Genomic DNA, 26,165 nt, shown 5'->3' with positions numbered 1-26,165 from the left:
CAGTTTTCAGTATGGGTGAACTGTATTCTTCAAATTGTAACTGCTCTAATACAAGATACATAGTTTGGTCCTGTCAAACAGACAAAAGCATGAACATGAGGAAAAGGACATGTGGTTAAAAGACATACAGCTGTCATCACTTAGGGTGTACTCACTTTTGTTGCCAGCTATTTTGACAATAATGGCTGTTTTTTTTTTAGTTATTTTCAGAGGACAATAAAATCTATACTGCTATACAAGCTGCACATTGACTAAAATATATCCAAGTTTCATTTCTATAGTATTGTCCCTTGAGAAGATATACTATGCTGAAATGTGAGGGGTGTACTCACATTTGTGAGATACTGTATCACAGTCTCTCCCTGTGTGTTTGTGTATGTATGTATGTGTGTGTGTGTGTGTGTGTGTGTGTGTGTGTGTGTGTGTGTGTAGTACAGTGTGTGTCTTTATTGCTTCACCCTCAGGAGCTGAGAACAGGTGCTTTCATTTTCACTCCTTTTAAAACTCCAAAAAAGTGCTTTACCATTTTATACAATATATATATTCACTTTTTATACTTAAAATTCTACCCCATACATTGTAATTATTTCTATTTTAAACCTAAAAGCCCTGTAAACCGTAACCCTGCTCAGGACCTGATTTGCATCGATAGCATCTGCACTTCCGCGTCTTTTTTATTCTCTTTATTTTTTTGCCATTATTAAAGTTACTGGCCACGTCCCAAACCGCACACGTACTTAATAGTATGTCACTACTGGTCAGCTTAATGGTGACACACTGTATAGTTCTTTAGTATCGGCTGGTATATGGGAGGTAACTTCTAAAGTTTACTTCCTTGTGTGAATTGAGGAACTGAGAAGTTTTGCTGAACCAAAGCAGATAGAAGAGAAAACCCGTTTTTATTTGGATTGAACCTGTAACTTTTTTTCCTGGAATTTAAAATGTGCATTTGTGCCTTGAGGAGGATTTCGACGTGAGCTGAATTTCTTTCCCTTCGACTCTGGTAGGCTTGAATTGATTCATTGCTGTGTATAGGGAGATTTACAGCTTACTAAAAGGGGAAGAGAAAGCAATTTGTTTGTACGTTAACTGTTCTGAATGGAGAGTTGGACAGGGCGAGGACACTTTATTATAATGTTGATGATGATGATGATGATGATGATGATGTGAAATATATTGATGTGTATATTATAAAACAGTATCTAAAGAGAGAGCACCCATGACCATAATCTAGTTCTGGTTGACATTTATTTAGCACTTTCTTCTAAAAGATCCCCACCTTGGAATTGCAAACATGTTCTGATCTAAAAATAATATAAAATAACATGAACATAAACACTTGTCTACAGCCTACAGGACAATGTGCTGGACATGCCATTTATTTCCATTTAATTTTCTCCAACATGCATGCACATGAAGTCTGCAAAAGATCAGTCATGATACATCTATATGGCAAAATCCTAAGGCTGGACACCTTTTCTAACTCAATTTCTACCCAGAATCCCAGTCAATGATATTACAACTTGTAATACACCTGTCATTCTTATGTCTGATCATTATACACCAAATCTCAACCATATTTTGCTTGTTTTTTTCTATTTCCTGTATTTTGTAAGTGGACACCAGACGGAGCAATTCTTTTTGCATGTATACTGTATATATATACATACAATGTGTGTGTATGTGTGTGTTTGTGTGTGTGTACTTGTGTAAGTGTGAGTGTGTATGTGTGTGTACGTGTGGCTTTTTTTTTAACACCATGTAGCTTTGTCTTTAACTGGAAGAATCCTGTATAGCTTCTGTGTTAGCTGTGTAGGGCTGTGGTTTTCAAAGTGAGGTCAGTGAAGCATAGCCAAGGGGCTTTTTCTTTCTTTAATATCATAGCGGAAATCAACTCCCAGTATATTCTAAAAATTCTGAAAATATTACCCGCTTTGATTTGGAACCTAGTTAAATTCAGCGTATGATTGGACAATTCAGAAATAAAAACGTCTATGGTTCATAACACTCATTAAAGTCAAGTCAAGAAGCTTTCATTGTCATTTCAAACATTTATAGCTGACACAGTACACAGTGAAATGAGACAACGTTCCTCCCGAACCCTGGTACTACATAAACAACATAAAGCTACATAAAAGAAAAACACAGGACTAAGGACTAGTAAGAGTCCTCGCCACATAAAGTGCATCGTGTGCAACCTGACCGATGGACAGTGCAAAGACAACACAAGACAGTGTAGGACAAATACACAAAACACAAAGTAATGCTGCTACTTACTGTTTATTATACAATACAGTGTGTAAAAGAGAACTGAGTACAGGAGTGTAAAAATTTAAACTTAAGTGTTTGTGCAAAACAGCAAAAGCAAGATTTCAGTAAAGTGTATTACCCTGGTAACGGTTGTGGTGAATCCAGGACTTTTCCCAGTAACTCTAGGTGTGAGGCAGAGACACACCCTGGATAGGATGCTGGTGCATAACGAATTGGCATCCCAAAGCACACTTTCATTCAAACCTAGGGTTTAGTCTAGCTGATCCATCCTACAGGCATGTAGAGAACATGCTTCAGAACTCCAGAAAGATAAATTCAACTCAGGATTTGACCAGGAATCTTGATTACCTCCTGCACCTACAGTATGGCTTCAGCATGTAGACAAAATATTATTGGTCATAAGAAAAGAGTAACACCAGTCATTTATTAAATGTCCTGCGATGATTTGTGCAAGTTATGTTACAATTGAAGAAGTTCCTGTCTACAAAAAAACGAGAACCTCATCTGTTGCATAGAGAAGGTGCTTGAAGATAAGAAAATCTTTTATTTTATATATATATATATAAAAGGCTTATTTTACTGTGCTTTATCCTAAAGCATATTGTTCAGTAACTACTGCAAATGATTAATTATAGTGAAATTAGTTAAGGTATGTAGCGATTAGAGAATAATTAAAGTGTGGCCCTGCGAAAAGTAGTAGAACAGAAGGTTAATTCTTCCTGTCTAACTCTCTTTCCTCCTTTACTGATAAAACCGGTTTGTGTTCATTCATTAATAAATGTGCATGCTTGACAAAATGAAGCTACATATTTTTCAATGGCATTAAGTGTGTATGTTTTACACAAGTTTGTGTGTTATCAATATTAACAAAATAATAAAATTCTGCATTGGCCTGGGTTAAAAATGTTTATGTTCTCAATAACAAATCATTGTTTTTCAAGCAAACAGGTGGATGGAGAATGTTAGCACGAGTCAGTGCTGCTCCATTGAACGCTGATGAGCTTGATCAGTAGTTAAAAAATGTTTTGAACCATGAAATATATTGTTATATCATCATCAACATTAATCATCATCATCATCATCATAAATTTAGGTTTGTGTACAAGAAGTCCATTTACTGATGCAGAAGTTCTCAGGAGTGCATTTGTCTCCTTATTGCTCATATTCTGACCAGGAACCATGTTTAAACAATTTTTTGCCAAGGAGAAAATGTTTTCTATTAATTATTCTGAATGTGATCATAAATACTTCCTAACTTTCCACCAGTTTCTTTTAAAACCTCCACTCTTTTGTAATTTTTTGAACAGTTATTGGATCTTCACACATTAAAAAAAAAACTTTTTTCTTCACCCACCATATTATTTTGTCTTTTGTTTAGAATTGTTGCCTTCTTGCAAGATATACCCACATTTCATTTGTAACTTCTTGTGGTAATAGTTTTTTTGTCAGTAGATGTATAACTGAGGAGGGGTGTTGAAAACCTTTGCACTCAACTGCATGTGAACACATTTCTTAACACACGTTTTTTTTTCTCTCTCACTTTATCACTCTCTCTTCTCTCTCTGTCTCTCACTCTCTCTCTCTTGCTTGCTCTCTTTCGCTCGCTCTGATGAGGGATGTTTTTTTCTAAAAGTGCTCTGTGGAGTTCGCTGGGTTAATGCTTTACTAAAGCTGAAGGACTCTAATCTCCCAACTCTCTGGGACTTCACGATTTGCTGTTCTCTTTCATTTGCAATGCAAACGTGTGCTGTTGTATGGAACAGCGTTCCTGCCTGCTTTGCCTGTCGTGGTTAAGCATTAGGAAAAACACCCATGTGTTAATTTTACAGTAATGAAAGTTTACTGTTTAACGAAACCCACAGAGAACTTGCTGTTTACAGCTGATATTATGCCTTTTGCGTTGCCTTTTAGTGTGCAAACACATTACCTTTGCCTTACAAGCCACAAAGACCATAATAACACAAATGGACATGTCAAGAAAATACACATAGAGCTTATGCAACATTACTCTCTTTTTTTTTTTTTTTACATTCCCCCAAATGTTGCTTTGTCAGATATTTCAGAAATGTCCACTGCCTAGACTTTTCTGAGAAAATTACATATGTTTTAGCATCATCAGTTGCAAAGAAAGCCATATATGGTATGTTGGTGGCCTTTATGATTATTGACAGAGATTATACATCTTTGTCTGTGTGTTTGATTTGTGTGTATAACAGTGTGTGCCAGAAGCCAAGATGGCAGGGCGACACGGAGACCTGATGGAGTATCAGAAAAGTCTGATAAAGCGCTACCTCGAAAGTGGCATCATAATGACTGTGTACAGGCAGAAAATGGAGAGACTCAGTGTACAGGTCATTATGGAGACCAAGCAGGTGGCATGGACACGTGTTGCTGGCAAAACAGATGGAGTGTGTAAGTAACTCATCCTGGACTGAATTAGAACTGGAGTCTTGAATTTGCTACTAGATCAGTGTAAAGAAAACTTGTTGCCATAATCAGTATAATTTCATGTCATTGCCCTCTATTATTTTATTAATATCAAGCATGAGATTAATATTTTGTCTCATATTTTGTCTCACAGTCTTTATTGAGAGAGAGAGAGAGAGAGAGAGAGAGAGAGAGAGAGAGAGAGAGAGAGTGGGTTAAGGCAGTACTATAAAGTCAATGTAATTATAGTATTAGATGGCATACCTTGTGTTATAACACCTCTGTTATCAAAAATGTCACACATCTACTTCTACCATCGCTCCCTCAGTGTCTATTCTTATTTTTTTTTCTTCAACTTTTTTTATTTGCTTTTCTACTCATAATGTGTCAATACACTGAATTATATATTGTTTATATATTGTGTCTCCAGGTTTTGTCAAATTCTTTTCAAGTCTTTTATAAGAATGTATTTTATGAGTCTTAAACTTCCTGAAATTACTGTTACTAAATTCTCCCTGCTAAGTATAAACATTACAGGTTTTTTTTTTTTTTTTTCGATACATTTGGTAACACATTTGGTAATCTTCCCCTGTTTAATTTAGATGGGAGGGATAAAAGTTGTGTGCTTAAATTAGGTACTTTTTAAAAATCTGCTTTTTTTTGTAGTGGATCTATCAGAGATCCGTGAGGTACGACAAGGAAAAAACTCCAAAGACTTTGAAAGATTTAAGGACAGCAAGGACAAGCATGCCGACAACACGTGTTTTACAATTTTCTACGGCTCCCAGTTTGTCCTTAATACCCTGAGCTTGGGGGGTGAGTGTGTGTTCATGGCCTAAATACAGGGCCTAATTCAGGACTGTGCAAATGATGTGCAGATATCAGTTATGTCTTTCTCTAAATGTTATTGATTTACAACATTTTTATTGACAACATTTGTCCAATATATAAATCATTGTATGTGTAAATCATTGTACTGAATGTCATTGTACAGTGTGTGTTGTTTTGTAGTGGACTCAGTAGAAGATGCAGACAAATGGCTAAGAGGACTAGAGCTGCTTAGAGAAGAGACACTGATGGCTTATACACCAGAAATTATAGAAAGGTATGGCTGTATGTGTGCATATACCACTAATCTGATTGTTTGTATTGGACTCTGTGCACAGCGTTGCTAGTGGCATCTTAGTGGTTGTGGTGCTGATATGTGGATATGTGGTTTTTACTGTTATCATGTGTAACTTACACTCCTACCATTCTTTACTATCAGATGTGTTATTAGAGACTACAGATCTGATAATGTGCTGTCATTCTTGAGTCCCACCTTTTTTTGACTGAACTGTTATAGCCTGTATTATTCACCTTAAGCTATTCTTGAGATTTGAAGTAGGTTATATTTTACCATCATAACAATTTCATATTTCAATGTTAACTTTTTTCTTTTGTAATTGAATGTGATATTTCCACCTTAGTCTTAAAATCTTTTTGAAATGCTACCATAAACCTCTAACCCAGAGGTATTTGGCTAAGATCATTTTAGAATCTGGCTGTATATAAGATATTTTGAAGATTGTATTAATACATAGTTATTACTTTTGATGGTGCCTGCCTTGATGGTGCCTACACTGTATAAACAAAAGTGTGTTGACACCTTACTATAGTTTTTTAAGTGCTATTCAAACATCCCAACTCACATTTAGTCCCAGTGTGCTGTTATAATAACCTTCACTTCCTCACACCCACTTCTCAGAAGATGATCCACTAGATGTTGGAGTGTACTTGTGGAGATTTGTACTCATGCAGCCACAAGGGTGTCAGGTACTAATGTGTGGTGAGGAGACCTGGGGTGTAGTCAGCGTTCCAATTAATCCCAAAGGCGTTTAGTAGAGTTGAGGTCAGAGCTCTATAGCCGGCCACTCAAAACCTTCCACTCTAACTCCATGAAAATTGGGTACAGGTTTGGTTTCCCTTCGGGAAATCGAGCTGCATCAACAACACTTTGGGAACGTCTCTGCGTGACCACGGTCTGAACCACGTGTGTAATCAGTTCAAAAGAAAAGCGTGACATCATGACCAGGAAGCTATAAAAGCACATGGCGTGGAGACGGCACTATATTCTGTTTGTTCAGGGAACGCTCTGTGTTTGTCTGTTTTTTGCCGCAGGTAAGTATTGGTAAGTCAGTAAAAAAGGAAAAAAAATCAAGGAAAGGGAAAGCAAATTAAAGGCAAGCATTCTTTCAGACTGTGTGTTCCTCCTTGCCCCCACTTTATATAGTGGGGGGGGGAGGGGGGGTGTTACACACAGTCTATGTGTAGCTTGTCTGGGAGAGGCGCATGAGCCTTACGGGCCTTAGACATGTGGGGGGAATACGGGTTCCTGTCCTGTGCTGGGGGCTCCTTGTTGTTGTGCAACGTTAATGATGGATGCCTCCTTTATAGGTCAAGGGCAGTCATGAGTGGTGGATGTGGTGGAGCATATATGGAAGAGGTTTTACAGAGCGTGTGTGGACCCCATTGCGACTCAAGAAACCTCCCAGTGTCCCCTCTGGTTTTCTCTCGCTCACCCAGCTCCACTCAGACTAGACGCTATGGTGCGGGTTTGGCCGAGGCTACGCCAGTATGCTTCCTGTTGCACTGCTTCTGGGAGTTCTGGAGAGAGTTCACCAGGATGGAGTCCATCTCCTCCTGGTAGCCCCATGCTGGCCACCTAATAGTTCACCGACCTGGTAAACCTTCTCGAATACCCTTCCTGGGAGATTCCTCTCAGGTGGATCTTCTGTCTCAGGCAGGGGGTGCTTTGCTCTACAACCCTCCCCGAGCTGTGGAGGATATGGCTGTGTCTATGGCCCCTGAGGGGGCACAGCTCTTAGCCTCTGGTCTCTCAGCCGAGGTGGTACAGACCATACGTGTCCACTCTTGTGGCTTATCATACTTCGCTTGCTTCGCAGTTGCTGAACCTGCTAGTGACGCGTTTCCTCTGTGGTACCCAGAGTGCCTTCTGGAGTTCTGGAGGCCATGTCCAAGCCTTCTTTTAAGCCCTTTCCCGGGGTGCCCTTGATAACAGTCAAGATGGCTTTTCTACTGGCCATCTCATCTCTTTCTGTGACCCCCAGGCATGACCAGTGCCTTCCTCTACCCCAGGCTGGGGTATATCCCCAATGTGCCCTCGGCTGCCCCACTGACCCATTCAAAAGATGGGTCTTCCTGCGGATAGGCAGACCCTCAGCAGGTGGACTCTTATGAGTCCTCTGCCCTCCCTGCCCCTTTCATAGTCAGAGCTCACTCGAACCTTAGTGTGGTGGCCTCTAAGGCCTTTTCCTCCGGAGTGTCTCTCTCTGTGCTGTGGGCTTGTCTACCTTACTGAACTTTGTCAGGTCCTATAGCCTTGACATTAGTGCCACTCCTGGCCCCTCTGTCTTTCGATCTAGCTGTGCTCATCCACACTAGGCAGGGATTGGTCAGTCTGGTGGTATTGTACACTCGTTCCCAAAGCGTTGTTGACGCAGCTGAAGTCCACGGCATGTGCTTTTATAGCTTCCTGGTTGTGATGTCACCCCCCCGGAGACAATGCGCTTTTCCATTGGACTGATTACACACGTGGTTCAGAGAGTGGTCACTCAGAGGCGTTCCCTTAAGCGTTGTTGATGCAGTGTCTTGTTCCCTCGGAGAACCAGGGTTAAGAAGGGAAAGTTTTATTCTGTCACATCCTATCCAATCATGTTCCACAGTTTAGGGATAAACCACATAGTGCTGGAAAAGTCTGGTGGACAGACAAATTCACTATGTGGACAAAATACGTTGTTTTTATAGTGTTTTGTTATTTTGAAGTTGTTCTCCTTCTCAAAAATATATATAAAATGTGTTTTAGACTGCTGAGATACAGTTTAGTGTGAAGCAGCTACTAAAAATAAAAAAACAGATGGTGTAAATGCATTAAACAGAGCTGCTTGAGCAACCTGTACACTAACTATAGTCTAATAATTGTTAATAAAACAAGCCTGCATTAAAGTAAAAACCACTTGTGCTCACTAGTTTTTTTGTGGTTTTTGATGCAGACCACTACTCTGAGCAGGTCTGTTGAGCTTTCTGCATCATTGTTCATTGAATAGACTGCAACAGAGAGTCCACAGGAGCGATATTAGTTCATTATTACACATCATCAATACTTTGTTGCTGGTTGCTTCTGCGAGTGTACTTTTTAACATCTGGGTTTGGTCAAGTGAAATATTTTTTGTCATATTCAGGACTATGGTCTGGCATTTAAAGGACCCTGCTCGAGGGGATTGCAAACCCCTTGTGTGGATAATTTTGCTGTAGGGGCTTTATCGGTGTCAGTTTCTGACCACAGCACTGATGTGCTGGATATTTATTATTGGCAGGCTCTTCTTTACTAATTCCTGACAGCCATATAGTTAAAAACCACAGAAACCAGAACCAAACACACTACTTCTTTCACTATGTTGTGAGTCTTTTTACATTAAATAAATATTCTGCAAGTCAAATAATTTCTGGTCAGAGATTGTTATGTGGTCTTCTATTGGTTATGGAGGAATTAGGCTTAAATATTCAACACAGCAACAGATATGCAACAGTTAGTAAGTGTATGCATGCAAAACGACCCACTGTATGTTGTAGATTTACCTGATAAAAAAGATACTGAGTATAGCACATGTACTGTTCATACTCACTCACACTCACACTGCCTCTCCGTCCCTGTTTCCTGTTCATACAATGACTGTGACTTTTTCTCCTATGTAGTTGGCTGCGGAAGCAGATGTATTCTATCGATCAGACTAAAAAAAACAGGTATTTATTTTCCACTTAAATGTGTTTTGACATTTTTTTTCCACTTAACTGTTTTACATGGTAAAATTTTAAAGTGAGGAAATGCTTTCAATTTTTTTTCACAGCATCACCAATAAGGAAGTCAAGTCTCTTTTGAATCAGAGCAACTTTAAAGTACCTGGAGGACGATTTCTGAAGGATAAATTCTTGGTACGAAAAAAAACCCCCCACCTTGGATGGAGCCAGCCTTCATATTAATATTTAATCTTTTCAGCCTCTTAGAATCTCAGTGATTCCTTAGCCAAAAATACTCATAAACAGAGTGTATAACCTTGTGTTTTTTCCAGGCTGTTGGAGGGAAGAAAGACACCCTTGACTTTGAGCAGTTTCACAAGTTCTACAATGAATTAATGTTTGATGCCCAGAAGAATGTAAGTGCACCACTTTAACTGAATGTCATTCACAGTAAACTATACGCTTGCATGTGTTAAAGCTTGCACTGAATTACATGTGTCTATTAGATATTGGATGAGTTTAAAAGGGAGTCCTGTGCCTTCATCATGGGGTGAGATGTTGTCCCTCAATTAATTTTCCTCACCAAAAATAAGAAGAAACTGTGCTCGTTTAATATTCACCTGTAGTTATTGTGTCATCTGTGTTTTTTATGGGAATGCTGTGTTTGCGTTTGTAGGAACACAGATAGGCCAGATTCCTCTGCGGTCCTCCTTTATGACTTCCAACGATTCCTTCTCTATCAGCAAAAAGTAAGAATGTTTTTGTGTAGATGTTGTTCATCAAATGCTCATACATTTTGAAGTGATATAAATAAGGCAAAGAATCTTTATATAAATCAGCACAGGCCTATATATTTTAAATTCCTTTGAAAAATTAAGCCATTTGACATTTGGCCCACGTTTTATTTACGAGTAGGGAAGAGCGGAAGATTAATACTAATTTAATACTGTGGGTATTTTTTGTTTTGTCACTCAAAATGCAGCATGACTCAGACCTATTATATCAAACACAGTTACATTTCTTTCAAAATTCTATTTGAAATTCTTCTATTCTTAGTTTGTTCATATCTTTTGGCTCTCAGGTGCCCATTACAGGTTTACTTTACAGGAAAGTAAGCTACTGTATAGCATCAATCAAATAGGATAACCTTTTGACTTTATTTTGTTGGAGACAACACTGTTATTTAATGTTGTCTTTCCCTATTTTAATCGATTGTCATGAACCACTGCTAATTATTTACAATTTTGATACAATATATATTTTAATGCTTGTTCTGAAGGAAACTTGGGCCAACAACACAAATCAGGTGCGAGAGCTGATGACAATTTTCATCGATGACACCATGAGAAAGACAAATGATCCAGAGTTCACAGTCGGGGAGGTACAAAATCTTCAAGGTTTTTACACCAGTGTTAAACGTTCACATTACATTGTACCTCTTATCGTCTATTTGTTTTTTTATAATTTTTTTCTAGTTCCTCAGCTTTCTGTTCTCCAAAGAGAACTCAATTTGGGACGAGAAGTTCTCAGAATTGTCTAGTTTGGACATGAACAACCCTTTGTCTCACTACTGGATCAACTCATCTCACAACACGTGAGTGTGGACTTTCACATATAAGTCTTCACAAAGCCACATTCATACACAGTGCCTTGTTTTTCTACAGGGTACTTCCTGTGGCAAAGTGTGATATGTGTGACTTTTTTTTGCAGCTATCTGACTGGTGACCAACTACGTAGCGAATCTTCTACAGAGGCCTATGTGCGCTGCTTGAGACTGGGCTGCCGCTGCATTGAGTGTTAGTGGCAGTAATTTCCCTGTACCATATGAAAGCTTTCAAACTGGAACTGTTAAATAATTGTCTTGGTGAAGTCGTTGATTAAAATGAAAGGGGCAGGGGTTAAATATTCTTTGACAGTTTATGTTTTATGATGTTAAAAATGGAATAAAGTATTTTATAAACCTTGTAAAGAACAAACCTAACGTATAGGCACCTTATAGATTTAGTTTTACTGAATCCACCTGCACAGTAAAGACCCAGTTCAGTACTCCTTATTGACATTACAAAATATTTGCATTATAAAAGCTTCTTTTAAGTGTGCCACAAAGGAAATATAAAAATTCTGACGAAACACTGGTAATTTAATGCAATCTGCAAAAACGTGTTAATGTTCAGCCTGTTGAATTTTGGTTAAGATTAATAATGCGGAACATTTACGCGATTATGTTCCCAATTAAAAAACAAATACATTAAAGTACAGTATTGATCTCACCAGGCATATACTCCTCATTTGAGGTGACAAATAAAATTCTAAACTCTGAATGATATAGCTCAGTGCCAACTAGCCTTGTGCATTTGTAGTGCTCCATTTTCTGTATTTTATTATTGAGAAAACAGGTAAAAATGAGCCAGTATGATTTTTGATCAATGCTTCTCCGCTTTTTGGTCCTCAAACACACCAGCACACAACTAATTCATATTGATCACATTGCCATTTTAAACACCTTTATCAGTTTGGATGACTTATGCCATATAAAACACTGCAGTGGTTAAGGACAAATTGAATGTTTATACCATTTCTTAAAACTTAAAACCACGTTGCTTTTTAATCGATACCTAGAGAAGTTGTTTTAGGCAGCCTAATGATCTATTGAGAAAATGTACAAGCAGGAAGAGAACAAGAAAACAGACGTTTGCATAATATCAAAGCAAGTGAAAGAATAATTCTAATCATTTACTGAGTCATACTTTGGAAAGATATATGCCAGTTTACCTGTTTGCTATCCTAACTATATTTTCTTGCTGTAATGCAGTGGACTGCTGGAGTGGGCCAGATGAGCCAATCATTTACCACGGGTGGACAAGAACAACCAAGATTAAGTTTAAAGACGTGGTTAAAGCTATCAACGATCATGCCTTCGTAACATCTGAGTAAGTGAAACTGCAAAGGGAACTACAGCAAACTTTAACAGTGGTCCATTGGGCCATAAATCACTCAGCCCTATGCTTAATATAAAATCATTTTTGTTATTGGAGGGGGAAGCACAATAGACAGGCCAGCTGATGTGATGAAATCTCTTCTGGGTTAATCTTACACATAACACAATAGCAACATTATATTATATTTTTAATTACCATTTTTTTGTTTGTTTTCCATTGGTGTACAACAGTAGTTTGTTCTAGTCTACTCAAGTTTTTCATTGTCAACTCCTAGCTTCTTATTGCATTATTACAAAGCCATACCGTTTGATATTTCATTTCTACAGCTCTACAAGTTAATTCAGTACACCCTCTTTATCTCAATCCAAATAATTATGTTAAGATAATCAAATTATATACTTAGTAGTCATGCTGTTGGCAGATGTTTGTCAAGCTTTGTGACTGCAGCTTGTGACTGTGGTTAGGTATCCAGTGGTGCTGTCTATAGAAGAGCACTGTGACGTGAAGCAACAGAAAATGATGGCGCAGTACTTCAGAGATGTGTTCCAGGACAAGCTGCTCACTGAACCTGTGGAGCTTGAAGCGGAGCAGCTGCCCTCACCCAACCAGCTCAAGGGCAAGATCATTATCAAGGTATTCTAACTTAGTTTATATTAGAATGTGCTGGATTTTTGCAGGAAAGCACAAGATGCCATCTTTAATTAGGTTCTAGGTAAATTGAATCAGCATACCTTTCATATTCTTTTATAATATATTATATTGGGTACATTTGTAGAAATGTTAATGAAAGGTTAAATGGAAACTTGGGTGTGTGTGTGTGTGTGTGTGTGTGTGTGTGTGTGTGTGTGTGTGTGTGTGTGTGTGTGTTTGTGTGTGTTTAAAGAAGAGCTGCTGATCAGTCAATTGTAAAGTCCATTGGAGTTGGAATTGAAAATTATGTTACTGTATTTCAATTAAAACCTAAAACAGCAATATATATATATATATATATATATATATATATATATATATATGTATATATGTATATATATATGTATATATTTATTTATTTAAATTTTTGTATATATATTTTTTTATCATATTTTTATTATTATTAAACTAAACGCCTATAATCCTGCATTTTTGTCATTTACAGTAGTTTGGATTTCTCTTTAGCTATTTCATGTTGTTTTTTTTCTCTTCACAATAAAACTTCTCTCTTGACCTAATTTAAACATTTTAATTAGAATTTTAGCTTTTGTAATAAAATAGCTTAAATTACAAATTATTATTTCGATTGTATAAGCAGATGCTGCCATGTGCGTATACTTAAACAGGAAACAGTGTAGCTACAGGCTAGGAGACAAACACGTTGTGCCTGTAGGCTGCCGGGTTGTGAGAGTTTGAATATGCGGCTAACATGTTTATTTTCTTCCTCCAGCATAAAAAGCTGAATATTGGTGAAACCTTTGGAATGAAAGATCTGTCCAGAGGAGAAAAACAGGGAGAACTTTCCATTTGGGACCCGATAGATGAGGTGCTTCAAAATTTATTTTATACCAATTTAATCAATAGTCGTTTATTTATGCCTACTGAACAAAATCTTTTTAAAAATCCTTTACGTTTCCACATTTGAATATGGTTATAATGTTAAAATATCTCTTGTGGCAAAGATCATTTTCCTGGCAGAGGCATCTGGTTGAATGACTAAAAGAGAATTAATAATAGTATTCTTTTTCAGACACTAGACCACTAGCTTCAAACTAGTCACTCAGGATCAGTGATCTATGATTGGGGGTTTCCTCTTAAGCAGGAAACACATCGATGATGTGCACAGGTTCTTCTGACCACATCTCACATTTGGGTCTTTACAGACACACACACACACACACACACACACACACACACACACACACACACACACACACTCATGGGACCTCTTTCTGCCTTTTTTTATTTTTTTTTTACTTTAATCAATGTTGAAAGATTTTTATTTAGTTGCAATTGTTCTTTTAATTATATGTACACATTTGCATTAATTATCCTTCTTTTTTAAGACTTTTACATGCACTACATAAACATATGTTTGTGGAGAGCTGACTATAAGAATTCTTATGTTCTTTGTGAACATCTGATTTCACAATTAGTCTCCATTTGCTGTTATAATAACTTCCACTCTTCTGAGAAGATGTTCCACTAGATTTTTGAGTGTGCTTGTGGAGATTTGTGTTCAGCCAAAATGGTGTTAGGTACTTTTTTACTGTGTACTGTGTACCACTGTGTATAGTAGAAATAACAATAAAAGCCTCTTGACTTGACTTGACTTGACTAATGTAGGGCGAAGAGGCCTGTGGTGCAGTCAGTGTTCCAGTTGATCCCAATAGTGTTCATCAGGTTTGAGGTCCGAGCTGTATGATGAGATCAAAATCTTCAACTTTTACCCATGTAAACAATATCTTCATGGAGCTGACTTTGAATAGGTTTGGGTCTTCTAGTTTAATTGAGGAAAAAATTGAATGCTACTGCAGTCAGAGACGTCCAATGAAATTGTGTGCCTCCAAACAGCTTTAGAAAGAACCACATAAAGGTCACGTGTCCTGATACTTCTTTTTATAAAATGTATGTGTAACAACATATTTATACCCCAGGGGAATTTTTTTTTTCTAAAGGTTGAGGTAAAATATCATTGCATGTTTTAAGAGTAAATTATTTTCATATGAGCAGGAAGGTCCTCCAGTTGTGTGAATAAAAATATGAAGCATAATCATTGATTAAAATAAAACTCTATTTTTTTTCAATTGCTCTTGAAGGGTGCCAATAATTCTGGACTTGAGTGTATTCATTTCGATTCATTTTAGTATGTATGACAAATGTGTACGTTTGTATTTTAGCGATGGTATAAGCACTACTGTGTGATCTCCAAAAGCAAACTGTACTATGCAGAAGAGAATGAGCCAGATGAGGAAGCTTGGAAGGTAATTCAGATGTACTGACCTTTGTTTTTGTAAACAGTACAATTTAATGTCAAAATCTTAGAGCTGTGGCTAAGAGTGTGCCATTTGACTGATGTGTCCTCTACTTTCAGGGTATAAGCAGTGTGGATTTGCACCGGTCAGAGCCCTGGTTTCATGGGCGTCTTGCTGAGGGCAGGCAGACCGCTGAAAGACTGCTGCAGGAATTCTGTGCTGAGTTTGGAGGCAGAGATGGAACTTTTCTCGTGCGAGAAAGCGACACTTTCCTTACTGACTGCACATTGTCTTTCTGGTATGTTTCTGTAATTGCATCACACTTTTCAATTGTAGGAAATTCAAAAACATATATGAATTATATTGTGAACATTTCTAACCATCTTCTTTCACACAGAACCATATTCACCATTTTGGCACTTTTATATATTATTAAACATTTTTGCATTTGTAGTTGTATAACAAAGATTTTTTTTGTCACTCATTCCGTTTGTGTGTCTTACAGGCGGAGTGGGAGAGTGCAGCACTGCCGGATCCGCTCCGCCTCAGATGGGGGCCACATTGTATACTTTCTGACGGAGAACCTGCACTTCCCCAGCGTGTATGCTCTGATCCAGCACTACAGAGAGAACCCTCTTCGTTGCCATGACTTCAACTTGCGCCTCACTGACTTCGTGCCACGGCCCAACATGCATCTTAACGAGGGGTCAGTGATCACTGTGGACAACAATAAGACACCACAGGCTACAAAATCTGTGCCCTATCATATGAAATCATGTCTTTAAAAATGAAATATACAACTGAAATCTAGTGGATCAGCCAAAAATAAGGCTTTAAAGTGTTTCTATAAATTAGCACTGGAGCAAACCACATGTGTCAATAAGTAATAAATAAGATATAGGATATTGTAGTGCTAATTGCAACTCATAAAAAAACATCATCCAATAATCAAATGCTTTTTTTGTCTCAATTTCTAGTCTCAACACTAATTAGCTCAATTATCCGTGAATAAATTAAATAAAATGAAACACACAGAAATTCAAATAAAAAGTAAACAATATAAAACATTAAACTGTATTATAAACTATTTCACATACTTTGCTGTACAGTATACAGTGCAGTGTTTGCAAAACAAACATATTTCTGATTAAAAAGTGAATAGGACCATTTATAATACATTTTCAGCTCATAATAGACCCATTATAGCTTTGTACAGCTTTCCAGCATTTAACTGTGAAACAATAGTATACTGTTTCATCTGTACTGACATTTCACAGTAGTTCCTCACAGTTCATACACATCTGCACCTAAAATCAACACATAACACCTATTTAAATATGGTTTCAGATGTGTTCTTTTTAAAGCAGTGCTTCTTTTTTAATGCTGTGCTTTTCTCCTGTGCAGGTGGTTTTACAGTAACATGAGTCGAGGTGAGGCAGAAGACAACCTCTTGAGGATCCCTCGAGATGGAGCCTTCCTCATAAGGCAGAGGGAAGAGCCTGATTCTTATGCTATTACTTTCAGGTACACTTATAGAGTCTTCATTTTTGTCCCACTCACCGTTTCCTCTTTATCATCACTACATCAAGGAACTGATCACGATGTTTCCTATTTGCATTCATGCTAAAAACCTATGTGAATGAAGCCTCTGTGTGCTTTTATTTTTGGCCTTGTAAAGTCACTTTGTTGGAATGACCGATCGAGCAGGAATAAAACTGTCTGGCATCTGTGTTCTTGCAGAGGTGAAGGCATGGTCAAGCACTGTCGCATTCACAAAGAAGGATCCCTGTACGTGTTGGGTTCCACTAGCGAGTTTGAGAGCCTGGTGGAGCTGGTCAGCTACTTCCGCAAGAAACCTCTTTACCGCAAGACCAAACTGCGCTACCCGGTGACACCAGAGCTAGTGGAACGCTTCAGCATGGTCAGTCCTTCTGTCAAGTTTCAAAAATCATTTACAAAAGAAGATAACAAAATATGTGTAGTTAATATGTAGTAAGTAATAACTAGGGCTGCATCAATACAGATATTGCTTTTAGGTATTGGCCAAAGATTGAGGATTTGCTCATACTTGTATAAAAATGAAACGTGAAACTAAAATCTGTGTGGTACCATAACGACGTAGTGAAAAGTGCTTCTGAATTAATGAGACGAAGCAAAGCAACCTGCACTTTTTTTAAATATCAAGTGAAGCTGCTTAAAACTCAGTTACCTGATGATGCATCCTGTGCTATTTAAATAGTGCTTTTAATAAAGAACGCAAAGCAAAAGAAACAAGCGTGGACATTAATCATCGCGTACAAACGAAGATATTAATGTTTATTGAATAAATGTTTCATAGCATGCTTGATTGATTAATAATAAGAAGGGTACGTTATTAGTATCAGTATCAATAAATATCTCTCAGTGGGATGCAGCCTTGGTAATAATAAAATGTAATTTTTTTTTATTATTTCATTTGTTGTAGACGGACAAATGTGCTTCGATTTACGACAGCAAGCAGTACGTGGAGGCCAATGAAATTGAACCATCGCCGGTACGTATATTCATGCCAGCACACTTACACATTTTAAAATCCAGGGAAAGTCCCATATTACATTATAAGCAGTGGCCTATGATGGAATAGTCCCTGTTTGCTATCACTGTCTCTCAGAAAGGAAATGCATTCTTAGTAAAGAGGAAACATGTCCCTAATAGAGCAATGTCATGCCTGAGGGTATTTAGATTACGCTCTCTCTCTCCTACAGCAGTGCTGCATTGCATTATGTGAGCTTGCACATACATATTTGACATGTCAAAGGGTGATTCAGTGTTAAAGTTTTTTGAAAAAGGCTGAAAGTTCATCGAAATATCAGGCCTGTTTTGTAACATCTCCCGATCTTGTGACGATATGTTTCTCTGCAGCCTCAGAGTACAGTGAAAGCTCTTTATGATTACCGGGCCATGCGGACAGACGAGCTGAGCTTCTGCAAGGGCGCACTGATTTACAACGTTACCAAAGAGAGCAGTGGATGGTGAGAAACTCACTGTTTTTTTTTTGTGTAGAGACAATTCCATTTATTTCTATTTCTTCAAAATATTTCACAATATCACAAAGTAGCTTTGCAGCAATGTAATGAGCAAACCTGGGGCAGCAACGGCAATGAAGAACCTGCTGAGATAGAATCAGGAAGAAACAGACTAAAAAGGGAACTCGTACTCTTTTGGGTGAAATTGAGTGAGACTTATGAGTGCTGTTTATATAGGTGTATACATTTAGAGAGAACTCTATTATAAACACTTGTATACCTACTCGTCCATTCAATGATTACATTTTACTGCATTAAGCAGATTAACTTATCCAGCACAACTTACATTTCATCTCATTTCTACATTTCACCACCTGTAGTGTAGTAGTCCAACATTTTAGACACTGAGCTAATAATAATGCATATACAGGCCAGCAGCATTAGATAATGTTTACATCAACTATCAGATCTTCTTATACCCTGATTGGTGGTGCCATTTGGGCTGATTTGAGTATTTCTATAATTGTTTGCCTCCTGGGATTTTCACACACAACATTTTCTGCAGTTCACTAAGAATAGTGCAATAAACAAATGGTCTTGGTAATAAGAGCATGTCAGAAATGCATGGCAATCTGAAACATCAAGGTGCATGAGTTAAAACAGCTAGAGACCACATTGGTTTCCACTTCTGTCAGCCAAGAAGCTGTAGTGAGGCTGTAGTGGGTACAGAAACATGAAACCTGGACAGCTAAAGATTCAAATATGTAGCTTTGTAAAAAAGTAACTCTTTCTCTTGTGCAGGTGGAAAGGTGATTATGGTGGGAAAGTACAGCTCTATTTTCCATCAAACTACGTGGAAGAGGTGGCAAACTCTGCCATCGCTGAGCAGAAGGACCTGGTAAGAAAGGCCTGCTTTGCTTTCATGTGAGCTTGTGCTTTATTCCACACTATATGAACAAATGGCATCTTTTTCAGGCTGATGAAGATAATCCATTGGGTGACTTGTGTAAAGGTGTAGTGGATATTTCCAGGTGCAACGTTGGTAAGAGTTTCTCTAAAGTTCCTTTACAAAAAAAAAAAAGAGACAAAATAAAATCGCATGTTGTTTTGTACAGTTCAGTGAAAGTTTGCATAGTTTCTTCTAGGTTTTATCGGCGCTCCTATGAAAAAAGGGTGGAAGAAACTTATCTGGATGAAACACCTGAATAATTAAAATGTTCACTTTTCCTGGGTCTAATAACTTTCAATTGTCTTGCTTTTTATTTATTTATTTATTTTTCCTTTTCTTGTTCTTTGTAATATTTGGGTGATTTTTTTTTTTTTTTGCACTTATCAACCAGAAACTAGTGCTTTTCTTATGAACTCTAAATTTACTAGTATAACACAGTACTATAACACACTAGTGTTATTGTGTCATACTAATTGAATTCCATTTTCTGGTCCATGTCCTCAGTGCGTTCGGCCCAACACGGCAAGCCTGTGGTAGTGACACTGCAGAACAAGGACAGTAAAGAAAGCACAATGCCATTCCACTTGGCCACAGACACCACAGAGGAGCTGTACGAATGGTACAAGGTGGCCTGGGACATCACTCAGAGAGAGGGTACTCGTGAGTATGAGGTAAGAATAAAACGTTAAACGCTGACACACCTGGTACACTTTGGACAAAAGTATGCATATAAATAAGAATTAGATTCTAGTATTCAGCCATTATATTTATCCTACAGCAAAAGGAGCAGGAGAAGGTGGAGATCAGAGATGAAGTGGCCAAAGAAATGTCTGATCTGGTGGTGTACTGTCAGCCACGCAGCAAAGACAAGGATCGTTTTGGTATTTTTTAATTTCACCATTTTTTTTTTGCAGATTTTTTTTTTTTTGGCTTTGTATGACTGTAAACCTTCCTTTTAGACAACTACAGCTATAAAGAGGTTCGCTCCTTTGTGGAGACCAAGGTTCCCAGCAAGAGCAGGTCAAGTGAATTCCTGATGTATAACCGCAGAGCCCTGAGCCGCATCTACCCCAAAGGCCAGCGGGTGGATTCCTCCAACTATGACCCCTTTTTCCTATGGATGTGTGGCTGCCAAATGGTAGCTCTCAACTTCCAAACTGCTGGTGGGTGAAATTGAAAAAGCATGGCATGCATTCTGACATGTTGTTATTTTTTTTCCCCTCGAGTTGATTGTATATTTAATGTTTGAAAGGCTTTATATAAAAGCTGGGGTCACGTGCTAAAAATTGCTCTCCTTTCTGTTCAGATAAGTTTACTCAGCTCAACAGCGCCCTCTTCAGTCTGAACGGAGGCACGGGATTTGTACTGCAGCCTGAGCTCATGCGTTCAGACGCTTATGACCCTCTGCAGGAGAAGAAAACTGTCAAATTCACCCTCTGTGTCAGGGTAGGATGATAATCATCTATATAGTTATTACTGTATTATCATTTTTTACACACTTGCCTTTTTATGCAGTTCTTCCATATCTTATGTTTATTATAATTCAGTGTTTTCCTGATGCTGTGTTTTCCTGATTTCCAGTATATAACTAATCAGTTGGTTATTTTCCAAAAACAGCAAATGTTTTTCTTATAACAGTATACAAATTTGCTAATGTTAACCATGTGTTTCTTTTTAATTCCATTTTGAGTTCATTTCTAACATTGAGGAAGTTAGTTCCTCTTGTCATTTATAGCAGCTCTAAACTGGTGCTCTTGCGCCATCCTTTTTTACTATTCTTATGAAATTAATATGAAAAAGAAATATAATATCCTCACAGTATTAAAATAATCACTTTAACAATTTTAAAATGTTAGTAGTGATAAATTATTGCAGCTTTTGAAAACCACAGTAATTTTAGGTCATGTGTACATTTGCTTTAGGTGTTAGCTGCCAGACATCTGCCCAAGACAGGCCGCAGTATCTCTAACCCCTTCGTGGAGATCGAGCTGTGTGGCCAGACCGACGACACCTCCAAGTTCAAGACCACAGTCTGCCGTAAGAAATGAGGGGATGGACGAGTACCAGTAGTTTTGCAGAATATTTGTTTAAAGACTGTGACTATAGATAGTAATAAAGTATTTGAAGTATAACCTGTGTTTATCAGAGTGTATGTGTGTTTGTTTGTAGATGATAACGGATTGAACCCTGTGTGGCTCGGACCTCACCGGCAGGACGCAGAGACCATCACCTTCACCGTATATGAACCAGAGCTGAGCTTCCTGCGCTTTGTAGTGTTTGAGGAGGACATGTTCTCAGACCCCAATTTTCTCGCTCAGGCTACTTTTCCAGTGAAGGGCATTCGCACAGGTGAGACTCACAGGAGATATGCATAAATCAAAAATGGGCAAGAAATGGGAGGGGAGTCAAGTTTTCAAGTGAAGTCAAGTTTATTTCTATAGTGCTTTTCACAACAGACATTGTCTCAAAGCAGCTTTACAGAATTTTAAGAGTTAAGGTGGTGTGTATTTATCCCTGATGAGCAGCCATGGCGACTGTGGAAAGGAAAAACTCCCGTAGAAGACATGAGGAAGAAACCTTGAGAGGAACCAGACTCAAAGGGGAGCTCTAGCAGTTGTGAATGAAATTGCTAGTTCTATAAACCCCCGGACAAAGAAGAATGAAAATCCAATTACTTTTTCTTTGGCTTTCAGTAATTTTGGGGGAATTTCTGATTAGCTGAAAGGCTGTAATTGTCTGGTTTATATAACATCTATCTATCAAGCCAAATTCATTTTAAATAATGAATTATATATTATAAAAAAAAAACAAAAAACAAACTGAAACCAGTCATCAGTACATGGAGTCATTATTTCAAGCACTTGGACAGTATTTTCTATCATTTTTTTGATGGCATTGCAGCTTGGTTTGGGATTCCACACAGTTTGACACCTCATTTGTATGGATACAGCAGAGGGGTAATAATATTATTACACACTGACCTGACTGGAAACTGATAATGGCATCGTTACAAGACGGATCATTTTGGGAAGAAGACAGACCATTGGACGTCTTTTACTTGATCGCTCTATGTTACATACGTAACTCAGAGCTCATTTCATAGATGATTTCGAGCTGATCTGGAGTGATGTGTGCATTTGTGTCTCTGCCTGTCAGGATATCGCTCAGTTCCTCTGAAGAATGGCTACAATGAGAACCTAGATCTTGCTTCTCTTCTGGTGTATGTGGACATTCAGCAGGTAGAGGTAAGGGAAGCAATCTGTCAGTTTTCTACAGGGATATCTGACTCACGTGTCACATTGTGCGAATTTCTTGGCTTATCTAAGATTAAATTAGTCCCGCTAAACTAATTTTATTTCAGAGGAATGTAATTAGTCGTCATGATTTGTCATTTTATTCAATGCTGAATGTTTGATTATTAGAAAGCAGAAGAGGAGCTATATTCTTCCTCCACCCAACTGCGGAAAAGACAAGCTGAACTGTGCAGCGAGCTCTTCTTGTATGACACGCACTCTGGCCTCCAGCGTGCCGCTGTCACGAATAGCCACGATGTCCTATTGCAGGAGTTCCAATCGAATGAAAGTCAGCTCCAGAAGATCAACGAAGTATGCAAGCAGAAGTGAGTGGCATTGAACTCAGCGAGCTCATACTAGTATCTGCATCATGTCCTCGCTTGTTTGATAAATGTTTATTCATGACAGAACGACAAGAATACACACTTCATTATCATGCTTAATTCTTTGTAATGGTCTAATGGCCAATCCTGAAGCACTTGTGTTTGGCAACAGCATGGAGACTTCGCCAAATCTACACTGATGTTGACGTACTTCTGTAACCGAAATTCAGGGTGACAATGATTCTCAGGTTTGTTTAGACTCAGAGTATAGTATAGTATATAGTGATGTATTTACTACTGTTTTATATAAGTGAGGTATCTACCTAAATGCTATGTGAGATAAGTGAGGTATCTACATAAATGCTATGTGAGATAAGTGAGGTATCTACATAAATGCTATGTGAGATAAGTGAGGTATCTACATAAATGCTATATGAGATAAGTGAGGTATTTACCTAAAGGCTATGTGAGATGAGTGAGGTATCTACCTAAATGCTATGTGAGATGAGTGAGGTATCTACCTAAATGCTATGTGAGATAAGTGAGGTATTTACCTAATAGCTATGTGAGATAAGTGAGGTATCTACCTAAATGCTATGTGAGACGAGTGAGGTATCTACATAAATGCTATGTGAGATGAGTGAGGTATCTACCTAAATGCTATGTGAGACGAGTGAGGTATCTACATAAATGCTATGTGAGATAAGTGAGGTATCTACATAAATGCTATGTGAGATAAGTGAGGTATCTACATAAATGCTATGTGAGATAAGTGAGGTATCTACCTAAATGCTATGTGAGATAAGTGAGGTATCTACATAAATGCTATATGAGATAAGTGAGGTATTTACCTAAAGGCTATGTGAGATGAGTGAGGTATCTACCTAAATGCTATGTGAGATGAGTGAGGTATCTACCTAAATGCTATGTGAGACGAGTGAGGTATCTACCTAAATGCTATGTGAGATAAGTGAGGTATCTACCTAAATGCTATGTGAGATAAGTGAGGTATCTACCTAAATGCTATGTGAGATAAGTGAGGTATCTACATAAATGCTATGTGAGATAAGTGAGGTATCTACCTAAATGCTATGTGAGATAAGTGAGGTATCTACATAAATGCTATGTGAGATAAGTGAGGTATGTACCTAAAGGCTATGTGAGATGAGTGAGGTATCTACCTAAATGCTATGTAAGATTATTAAGGTATCTACCTAAATGCTATGTGAGATAAGTGAGGTATCTACCTAAATGCTATGTGAGATTATTAAGGTATCTACCTAAATGCTATGTGAGATAAGTGAGGTATCTACATAAATGCTATGTGAAATAAGTGAGGTATCTACATAAATGCTATGTGAAATAAGTGAGGTATCTACCTAAATGCTATGTGAGATGAGTGAGGTATCTACCTAAATGCTATGTGAGATGAGTGAGGTATCTACCTAAATGCTATGTGAGATGAGTGAGGTATCTACCTAAATGCTATGTAAGATTATTAAGGTATCTACCTAAATGCTATGTGAGATGAGTGAGGTATCTACCTAAATGCTATGTGAGATGAGTGAGGTATTTACCTAATAGCTATGTGAGATAAGTGAGGTATCTACCTAAATGCTATGTAAGATTATTAAGGTATCTACCTAAATGCTATGTGAGATGAGTGAGGTATCTACCTAAATGCTATGTGAGATGAGTGAGGTATTTACCTAATAGCTATGTGAGATAAGTGAGGTATCTACCTAAATGCTATGTGAGATAAGTGAGGTATCTACCTAAATGCTATGTGAGATGAGTGAGGTATCTACCTAAATGCTATGTGAGATGAGTGAGGTATCTACCTAAATGCTATGTGAGATGAGTGAGGTATCTACCTAAATGCTATGTGAGATGAGTGAGGTATCTACATAAATGCTATGTGAGATGAGTGAGGTATCTACATAAATGCTATGTGAGATAATATGAGATATTTATTAACTTGTTTAAAGGTAAAAAGTGCTTCTTCGTTTATTGTTAGTCATGTTTTTTCGATGTCACATACTATACATGAAGTCTTCATGACTTTGTTCATGACATGAGGCACTTTCTTTGCTTTTTTTGGCAAAACATCAGAAATGTAGGAATTTCAGTTAAGCTTTCAAATTGCTCATCTAAACAAGCTGTATGTACGTGACCTGTTTAAACCACTGATGTGTGCTGTTTTGCAGGATGAAAGAGAAAAAGATCAACAACAGCAAGTTCTACTCGTGAAGAAGTGCTCAAAACATCCCTAACCCACTACCCTTCCATACGACTTCTATTTATAAAGCTCCCTCTTCCTGGCTCAGCTGCTCCTCTGCTTAAACTCACAGCACAGGCAGATGAAAGCCTTCGAGATGGGAGCTATGACAGTTTTGCTTTCCAGGGAGGAAAGTTCAGGGGTGAGAACGCTGTCAGGTGCTCCATGACACTGACCATCGACTTCAGCACAACATCCTTTACTGTGAAGAGCTGGGACTGTGGTGACCCCTTTTTCATGAAGAAAAGCAGTTTGGCTGAACAGCATTAAACTACAACTCCTATCTGTTTGCAGTGTAATAAAAATGTGTGGTTCATTTACTGCCACTTGTCTTATGAGATAATAATAAAAAGGGCTAAGCTGAAGAATTAACTTTAAAAGCTTTATGTTTGATATTAAAAAATAGGCCTTTGGACAGAATGATTTAAATCAAAAGAAATGAATAGTAATTAATTTATTAGTTTTGCAGACTCACAGCTGAAAGGTCTTTGGTTCGAGTCTGAGCTGGTGGTAATGTTTTTTTGGAAGTTTTTTCTGTATGTTCTCCACAAAAAAACAAAAACCAAACCCAAATCATAATGCAAAAAATGGCATTAGGTGGACTGACAAGATGAAAGATGAGTGCGGTACCTACCTCCATGCTATGTAAGATGAGTGAGGTATCTAAAATCTAAATTGCTTTAATGTGTAAAATAAGTCTGATCAGGATAAATCAGATACAGATATTAAACACGTGCATTGATTTATTTCAGTGTTCAGAAAAAAAAATCAGTAATTCAGGTTTTCAACCAGCAGTTTGCGTTATCATGTGACTTTTTGGCATCGTCTGGGCAAACGTTTTATAGACACATGACCCTCACAGCCATATATTAGTCTTTCTTAAGCTGTTACCACAAAGTTAGAAGCACACAATTGTCTTTGTAAGCTTAAAAATGAAC

The 26,165-nt window shown here is 37.9% G+C and overlaps 1 protein-coding gene across 1 annotated transcript; it reads left to right on the top strand.

Moving 5' to 3' along the window:
* The first annotated feature begins 626 nt into the window (after nt 1-626).
* Nucleotides 627-25,599, top strand: plcg2 (phospholipase C, gamma 2). The gene is made up of 33 exons (XM_046864481.1): nt 627-1,003; nt 4,488-4,683; nt 5,365-5,514; nt 5,710-5,803; nt 9,454-9,501; nt 9,606-9,690; nt 9,828-9,911; nt 10,002-10,045; nt 10,172-10,244; nt 10,775-10,876; nt 10,971-11,089; nt 11,206-11,291; nt 12,308-12,425; nt 12,899-13,067; nt 13,855-13,950; nt 15,305-15,388; nt 15,499-15,677; nt 15,885-16,085; nt 16,784-16,903; nt 17,120-17,300; nt 17,844-17,912; nt 18,281-18,390; nt 19,186-19,282; nt 19,360-19,426; nt 19,838-20,004; nt 20,112-20,214; nt 20,293-20,496; nt 20,640-20,779; nt 21,256-21,370; nt 21,503-21,682; nt 22,490-22,578; nt 22,756-22,952; nt 25,157-25,599. Exons 2-33 carry the CDS (start codon nt 4,506-4,508, stop codon nt 25,197-25,199), a joined length of 3,792 nt encoding a protein of 1,263 aa, XP_046720437.1. The 5' UTR covers nt 627-1,003; nt 4,488-4,505; the 3' UTR covers nt 25,200-25,599.
* The last annotated feature ends 566 nt before the right edge of the window (nt 25,600-26,165 follow it).

Source organism: Silurus meridionalis, chromosome 13 (genome assembly GCF_014805685.1).
Source record: "Silurus meridionalis isolate SWU-2019-XX chromosome 13, ASM1480568v1, whole genome shotgun sequence".
NCBI lineage: Eukaryota > Metazoa > Chordata > Actinopteri > Siluriformes > Siluridae > Silurus > Silurus meridionalis.
The sequence above is the reverse complement of the archived record's forward strand: the minus strand, read 5'-3'. Positions and strand labels throughout refer to the sequence as shown.